Below are 8,678 nucleotides of genomic sequence, written 5' to 3' on the forward strand. Positions count from 1 at the left end.
AAAAAATTCTGTGTCTGCAGACAATAATGTTTCCCAGCAGGCAGAAGCACTCTCTGTGGGTTTCCTCTTTGCAAGGAGCCACTACTGAAACCAAGGCTTAAACAAATTTGTGAAGCTGTGAACATGGTTTCTCGTCCCCTCTCTGACCCTTCACATTAGGCAACCCTGCTGAAAATCAGTTCCACACCCAGTATGTACTGCAAAGCAAACACCAGTAACAAAGGAGCAGGGAAGGCACTGGGACAATAGCCTGTAGGAGCTGGCAGGGGCTAAGCAAGCTCTGTCACTGCCAAAACAGCTGTTTTCCTCCCTTCCAAAAACTCACCTGGCTGCCAGTGCATCAATGGTGGCTGCAGACACACATGCAGCCAGGAAAAAAGAAACAACAATCCCTCGTTTCACTCTTCTCTTTCTTTTACTAAGGGCTCAGAAGAATGAATACCAAGATTAATGAGTTTCCAGGTATCAACCAAGCCTGGGTGACAGCACTCAGGACACACACAGTCAGTAGCAAACCCAAGATAAGACACATGAGCTCAAGCCTCAGTGAGGGAAATTCAAACTAATCCATTTAACCTTGAATTTATCACAGGTAGAGAATATGTGCAAATAGTTGTTGCACCTCACCTTACACACGTTAAGCTGTGGCAACACATCTGCTTAGTCTAAGCTTCTTGTTTCCATTTCTAAATGTGTGGTGCTCACACAAAAAGCTGAGACTTTCTTCTGAATCCAAATTTAGCAAAAGAGCGAGGTCAAAACAAGGATTAAAAAGTCAGGCTGGTCCATTAGGACAGTGCAGCCTCCAGCAACACTCACTAGGGATAGAGTGTAGCAGGAACTTTTCTCAGTAATGCATTTTTCAGTGCCATATGTAATTAGATGATGAACTTAAGTCATAAGCATACTCCAGTGAAATGTCATCTACAGCAGTGCCTTCCTTCTGACACCACAAGACATTCAAAATTGAGCATCTCAAATGGGAAGGAATTCAGATCAACAGCTCTGCAGAAGGCACTCCCAGATTTTGCAGCTGATGAGCTCCATAACCGTTGCATAAACAAGCAGAAGTCTCCACCTGTTCATGCATAAATAAAATTTTAAAAACCCAAACAGATGGTGACTTAATCCCCAACTCCATCCCCAGCTGATGTTATGCAAAATTAAGAACATCCCTTGCTTTAAAACTTTGCTTATACGGGAAAAATCCTCAAAATTGGGTGTCTGTAAGGACAAAGTATTGCCATTCCAAAGTACTGTAATAATCTGGTGACATCACTCTATAAAGGGAGACATCCAATTTTATATATTGGTTGTAGGCCCAGAGTGTTGGACAGGATTGAGTGACAACTGAATGCAAAGGGAGAAAACTCACACCCAGTACCTCAGTCTACCCCATCTGAGGAACAGAGGAAAAACAGCTGTTCATCTCCCCCCACCCCATGATCAATTGAGGTGGTCTTCTCTGAAAAAAAAAACAAAACAGGAGTGTGAAAAGGCAGGAAGCCAGCCAAAACTGCTAATGCTGCTACTCAAGCAGCTTTAAAAACATGCCTTATGCTAATAATATTTCTTAACAAAAAAAGCAGGAGCTTGCTTCCACACTCCTGGCTCCTCTTCCCGCAGCTCCTGCTCAAAGACACGGTGCTCCTCTCTCTCCGTGTACCAGGAAGTCCTGCAGGAGCTGAAGGAATCCTCCTCCATGTTTTTGCACAGCAACATATCCCTTTGCACCTGGAACCAGCAAGCAGGGCCAAGCTCCCCTCTCAGCTTCAGAGAGGCAGACAGAAGGAAGATTTGCTCTTGTGTGTTCCTAGAATAACAGCAGTGAATTTTCACAGTGCTTTGGCTTCGTCACAGCAAGGCTCCCTCAGTACTCAAAGTGCATTTCGTGCTGTGCAGGATCTTCTGAGAAGGTCTCAGAGCATGTAGCAGCACATCAGTGTTTCAGACCTGAACCACCCCACCTTCCTTCACAGACTTTACACTTCACCTAGAGAAACACAAAACTTCACCCTCCTAAATCTGCTTCTATTCTGTTCCCTTTTGTATCTACTGTAGAAAACTTTGAAGGACATTTTCCCTCTTCAGGAAAATAATTTACATCTTACATTGTCATTCTGCCTAAAAGCAGGAATAAACCCACACAACCACCTCACCATTGTTTCAGATTGATTAAAATGTACCCAGTTCAGAATGTCACTTTCTTACCAATAGACAAAACCGGAAGTCATATGCCGTTTAACCTTATCCAAATTTTGGGGTCAATTTTAAAAAAATCTAAAGCAGGGAAATAAAATTGCATCATCCTCATGGTGTTCCCATTAGCAAATACATAGTAGACTCTCCCCAAGCTGCAGAAGACAGGTCCAAATCCATTCTCCCAGGTCCCTTGAACAACCAGCTGGTAGCTGTGGCAGGGGCACAGACACTCAAAAAGATAACAGACCAAGGGGCCACAATACTTAAACCACTCATACAGCTGCTCATTAGCCTGCCTTGGTCAAAACAAGACCTGAAGTTTAAACAAGCCCAGCTCACTTGGTCTGAACAGATTAGAGAGCAATTGCATGAGCAGCTCAGACAGCAGAGCCAAGTGTAATGCCTGCAGCAGCTGGAGCAGAGCTCCCATAATGACATCTCCAGTGCCTAATGCATATGGAAAGAATCAGGTTCACCTTCCTTCCACTCTTCCAGCATAACAGTGGTGGCCAGGAAGTCTCTTTAGAGTGGTAGACTGTTTCAGACCCAAGGGTCTGGTATCAGAAACATCCAGACACTTAAGTATTTTCTTGGTGCTACAGGACTGCATAACTTTAAACCCACGGGCTGCAATGTCTGACCTCCCAATTAACACTTCATGTAGAATGGTATGTAATTTTAAAGCTAGCTTTTACATAAGGTTTAAAATAGGTGACATTGTTCAAACCTGTACTAAGTCAGTGTTACTTCATTTCTATTCAAGCAAATCTGAAGTAAGTTTGACCAATTTTATCATTTTCCTGATGGTATTAATTTTACATAGCAAAACATTATCTCATTTAATCAATTTAAAAAGAAAAAGATGAAGTTTCACATGAAGCCAGAGTAATACATATTGCCTAACAGGAAATACATCTTCAGAGATTTTCAAACCTGATATTTTCAATAAGAGTAATTTGCACTTATGTTTCAGAGTTTGCATGTTCATATGAAGCTTTCAGACAGACATCTGGATTCCAGTTCAGAGTTTATTTGCATACAAAAATATATTATAATGGACAAAAGCATTAGAAGGTTCTCAACTATATAAAAATCACAAATATACTTTCATAAAAGCAACTTTAAATTAAAATTCAAGCTATATTTTAAAGCAAAATACAGCTGCAACACTCGAATTACCTTATTCCATCTGCTGCTGCAAAAAAACAACAAACTGATGTTGCAGGTTATTTGCAAAGGTTACGTTCAGAAGGTGAATATCTGGGGTAGCAACGTTATCAGACAAGGGCAGCAGACCTCAGTGACTGATGTCACTTAACCTTCAAAGGACACTCACAGGCAAGCACAATGACCAAGGTTCATTTCACATACCTGGAAAGAGAAAACAAGAAAGATCTTTAAATCCTATATTAAATACGACATGTTGTTGATACACCAGACAAACTATCTACACCCAGTTTGCTAGACAGCCTGACAGGCTAAAATTATGCCTTTTTAAATTGACATCAGAGCCAAAATATTAGCATGTAAACATTTAAGGTGATTATTGTTTTAATGAGTGCATTAGGATTGAAAAGGCACCTGTAAAAAGCTCTGAGTAACCTTAAGCATATAACTACAGCTCCCCAAAAATGTGGTAATAAATATCAGATGGAAATCAGACTTTTTCCCCCTCAGAATTTCTGTATGATGTGGTGTATCACTGTAAGACAACTGACACTGTATAAATGAGACTCTGCTGAAGATCACTAGAGATTGCTTAGCTGGGATAAAAAAACCCCACCAAAACCCACTACAGCAGGTGGCAATCCCTGCCCTCACCTTTGAGGTGTCTTGCAAGGGGACAATGAAACCTATATACTACAGGCAACCCCTTGAGTTTGCTGCAATGGAAATATTTGCTGGTCTGGGGTTTTACTGTTCTACACAAACCTTCAAAAACTAAGAAGTTTATCAGAAGACCAGTCAATTACATTTCAGTGTCAAAGATGGAGTCAGCTCTAACATAACATCCATGACAAAATATATTTTCAGTTTCCTGACTTCTAAGTAAGATAAATGAAACAAGGATTAAGATAGAATTAAGATGACAGGGAAGTAGGAAACTCATAAGGGCAGCTGTCTTGAGTTAAGTCCAAGGCAGATGGCCAACACTTCAAGAGTTACAGGGAAGGGGAAACACCTAGTAAATAGAAGAAACCCTCAGTTCAGTTTATTGGTGTAGTTTTGCTCATGCTGCTATTTAAGTCTAGTTCTACAGTTCTTTTGTTTGAGGCTTTACAGTCTGGTTCCATATCAAAAAACCCAACAGTATCACACCCATAACAGCACAAGAAAAAAGCAACCAGAATAAACAGTGTACCTGGCTGGAAATATAATGGTGTATTTTTGATTCTGTTGTTTTTCTTTTAAAATCATAAGGGAAAACCTAGTACTGTAACTGCAAAATACAAATTCTGAATAGTGACAAAAAAGCAATATAAATTCCATTCCTGGTAAAGACAAGAACCAGCAGGATTTTTATACTTACTCTAAGTCAAAAGACAGAGATACCTGCTCCTTAAGTCTTTCATAAAGCAAAGTCTAGAATATAAATGCTTCCCTCACCTATGTTTATTCCTCCAGTTACTTATCTTTATAATGAAGAAACAAACACCCAGTTTTTAGCCGAGTTTTGAGTATTTAAGAAAGTGATGTTTACTTCATCTGTACACTGTTAAGGAGGGGTGAATTGCAGGTGCCTCAGAGGTGGGGACAGAGAATCATCAGAGCACAGCCTTTGTCACACAGGCTAAAATGCATGCTTTGAACATGCAGCCAAAGAACAGAATTTGGTCTATTTTACCTCCTTATCCACATAACAATCCATAGGAGTGGCAAACTTCAGAAGCCACATTACATGAAACTATTGCTATCCCCCTCCTCCCATACATGGGCTTTCATCACTCTTTAACAATCCCAAGTGAGATGCAGCCTACTAATAAAAGTCCACCTACTTGCTAGTGTCCTGTCAAGGTCAGCAATGAAGTCTTCCAGCTCTTTTGTGTCTCCAAGTTTTGCTGCAAAATAAGAGTCAATGCTGCTTAGACATGACATATTTCTCCGGCCAAGAGAAACAATGGAACCAAACAATAACCCAAATCATGCCACTGTGGTGATACCACTCTCAGTAGTATTGAACATTCCATGGAATATTTTCTGGAAATCTGAAAAAGGTTGCTGCAAGAATGCTCCAAATACATTCTTAGAAAACAGAGGAGACTAAATTAAAATCCTATTTTTAGAGTTTTCCATTTGACAAAAGCAAAACAATCCTCTGTTTAGTTTCCTTAAAAAACAGAGGTTGAAGCAGAGAAAAAACACCTCTATGTCAACTAATGCATGACCTTGTTACTGTGGGAGCCTTCCTTTTTGCATGTATTCAGATATTGCAAACAAGGCTCTAATCAAATCCCACCCAGTCCTACCCAAACCTAAGCCTCCTAAATCATGTCTGTGTCACTTGTTTGCTGTGATGTGAGACCCCTTAATTTTGGTCCATAGATTATACATTTGTATGCAAACATCCACCTAAGTTTCCACTCCTAAGGATACACTGGCTCCATGCAATCTAGTTTTGCTGCAAGTGGCTTCCTTATCTCATTTCTGTGGTCTATTCCAAACCAGTTCCAACTCTATTTCTGCCTTTGTCTTCTCATCAGGAAAAACACCTTGACCCTCAGTGTAATTCCTTGCCAAGTATTTCCTACAACTTTAATTGAACTCTCTTTTGCTACCTCTTATTAACTATGACTCATTATTTCTCCCTAGCATTAAGCTCATTAAAAAGAAAGCATTTACCTTGCATTTTTTGTGTCTGGTCATGGTAGAAAAGACATGAAAGCACAAGAAGCTCTTGAGCATACAGCTGAGAAGACTAGTACCTCAGCACCATGTAGTACATACATACAACTATTCATTTCACAAAGATGATGCAAAGGCTGGAGCACCTCTCCTAGGAGGAGAGGCTAGGAGAGCTGGGGTTGTTCAGCCTGGAGAAGAGAAGGCTCCAGGGAGACCTTAGAGCAGCCTTCCAGTATCTGAAGGGACTACAGGAAAGCTGGGGAGTGGCTTTTTACTAGGGTGTGTAGTGATAGGACAAGGGGTAATGGATCAAAACTGGAAGAGAGGAGATTTAGGTTAGACATTAGGAGGAAATTCTTTAGTGTGAGGGTGGTGAGACACTGGTACAGGATGCCCTGGGAAGTTGTGGATGTCCCATCCCTGGAAGTGTTCAAGGCTAGGTTGGATGGGGCTTTGAGCAACCTGGTCTAGTGGGAGGTGCCCCTGCCTAAGCAGGGGGGTTGGAACTAGATGATTTTTAAGGTCCCTTCCAGCTCAAACCATTCTATGATTCACTGATAAGTCTACTGAGGAGTCTTATCCTCAGCCTGAAGGAAACAAACTCCTGAGGAGTCAGATCAGCTGCAAGACGAAGGTTGCTTTTAAAAAGCCTGGCTACAACAGAGGCAGGAATTACTAATACATGGATAGTACCCACAGGGCAAGGTTTTTATGGATCCAAGTAATTGTGTTAACTTGAATGATGCCATATGGCTTTGGAGGAGTCAGCTACTGCACCCTTGAATTCAAGCTAAGTATTTCTGTATATAGATGGGACACATAAGCTACTTAGTTTCTTCAGAATGAAGTAACACTGGTAAATTCTTAAGTAAAATATTCTGTACCATGATTTCTCATCAACCAAAAACCTGTAAGTTTCTTTAGCTTGGTGTTTCAAAACCAAAAGTGTTGCCAGGTTACCTGCAAAAAAAGAGTGTGGATGCAATGTGTTATTGTTGTTTATAATCAAGACAATAGTTTTTTAAACTGTAGTGTGCTCAACAATAACTCTTAGTCTTGCAGTCACATAAAAAAAAGTCAATGCATGCGTGTGAATACTGGCTCGTAGAAAGAAGAATTAGGAGGAAATGCCAACAGTTAAAATTAAGTTTACCTTTACATGGAGTTACTGATGGAGATGGCAAGCTTGGAGTAGATGCAGTTGGAGAGTTAAGCTTTTCATCACTGAGGCTGAAACTATTTCTGTAGAGAGAATCCGCACCTGTAAAAAAAGTTATGTTATAAGGTCAAATTAACACCTTCTGCAATTTTGCAACTGCATTAAAAAGAGAAAAATGGGACATTTCCTATATGGGCTTCAACATCTGTAAAACTGAAATTTACAGACATTAAAGCCAAAGGGACAAATAATCTATTGCATGAAGGCTGTTGTTCCCACACCTACTGTTAAAAATCAAGCAGTCCTTGGCCTAATCCTCTACTTTCCCTGCAGTCAGCATAATTTTGAAAATATTACAGGAAAGGCAATTATCCCACATCCACTAAAGTAGGTCTGGTATGACTGCCTGAGTCACAGCATTCCGGGAAATTCTGGTTACCTGAATTTTCAAAAACTATTTAAAAAGCTGAATAAAGAGCTCCAGGACAGGGAGAGTCCCCCAGAACAGAGAACATACTCAGCCTTGTCCCTCAACTCTGAAACAAGCTCACCCATTTCTCTATATTCTGCTGCTTTAAGTATTGTGTTCTAGATAAACTGTATGTCTTTTAACTTTCTTTTATTCTGTAACTCTCTTGAGTTCACAAAGCAGTAAATCTGTACGAGTTGTTCTGCCATCTTATTTTAGGTGGTCTTTCAAAGAAAGCTTTTCTATGTGCCATGAAAAGCAGCAGGGAAGGTTCCAATTGCTGTTCTGATGTTTTGGGATTTTAGACAAGGCCTTCAGTTTCAAAAGTTTCAAAGAATGATCTGTATCTTCTTTCATTTTTTTACTAAAAGAGTTCCACAAGGCACAGTCCACACAAAGTATTAGTCATGGCTCCACTGGAAGGAGGAATTGTCATTGTGTTAGAGACACTAAAACTGCTGGTTCCTTCAGTTTTGAGCCAGTGACCTGAAAAATGTAGTTCTACAAAAAGAAACCACTATGGTATCAACATGGCAATGGTCTCCATTTATTTGGCACATTTACTGGGAAATAAATGTATGTCTCATTATATGGGATAGTGGCTACCACTGCTTGCCAAGGAGACCAGGAATGTTGCCTATCTGCAGCAAATACAGCATTTGTGCTAGGACCCCATCCTAGGATGTGCTTACACTCTAGTGTTAATCAGTCCAAGTCAGAACTGTCACACTTCCTTAGATGCCTGTCCCAAATGCCACACCAGGAGTTGACTGCCTTAGATAAATGGTGTCTTGCTGAATTAAGGGGGCAGGATCACAGCTTGCCTTGCTGAGAGCCACACATCCACACCTTCATTGAACACCACCACGACGTTTGCAGATATCAAATGTAGAGATGTTCCCCCAGCTGACTACTCCTCTGCCATAAGTTACCTCTCTTCTTTGAGAAGAGAGCACGTGTCTACACCCTGTCTCCTCTAGCCTGCACTTCTTACCAGCATGAAAC

At 40.6% G+C, this 8,678-nt stretch overlaps 1 protein-coding gene across 1 annotated transcript; it reads right to left on the reverse strand.

Annotated features, from left to right (window-relative positions):
• Window positions 1-3,565: 3,565 nt before the first annotated feature.
• On the reverse strand, window positions 3,566-7,759 carry RGCC (regulator of cell cycle). Its single transcript, XM_010000873.1, has 4 exons — window positions 7,756-7,759; window positions 7,199-7,306; window positions 5,199-5,261; window positions 3,566-3,573 (listed from the first exon to the last, which is right to left on the reverse strand). The coding sequence occupies exons 1-4, from the start codon at window positions 7,757-7,759 to the stop codon at window positions 3,566-3,568; spliced, it is 183 nt and encodes a 60-aa protein (XP_009999175.1).
• Window positions 7,760-8,678: the final 919 nt, after the last annotated feature.

Source organism: Chaetura pelagica, unplaced genomic scaffold, assembly GCF_000747805.2.
Source record: "Chaetura pelagica isolate M959 unplaced genomic scaffold, ChaPel_1.0 scaffold115, whole genome shotgun sequence".
NCBI classification, from domain to species: domain Eukaryota; kingdom Metazoa; phylum Chordata; class Aves; order Apodiformes; family Apodidae; genus Chaetura; species Chaetura pelagica.

Excerpts from the sequence above, each read along its gene's own strand:
- RGCC (XM_010000873.1), bottom strand. Across the intron at positions 5,262-7,198 it reads ATCAGTAACTCCATGTAAAG|CAAAACTTGGAGACACAAAA; the intron begins GTAAACTTAATT and ends CTTATTTTGCAG.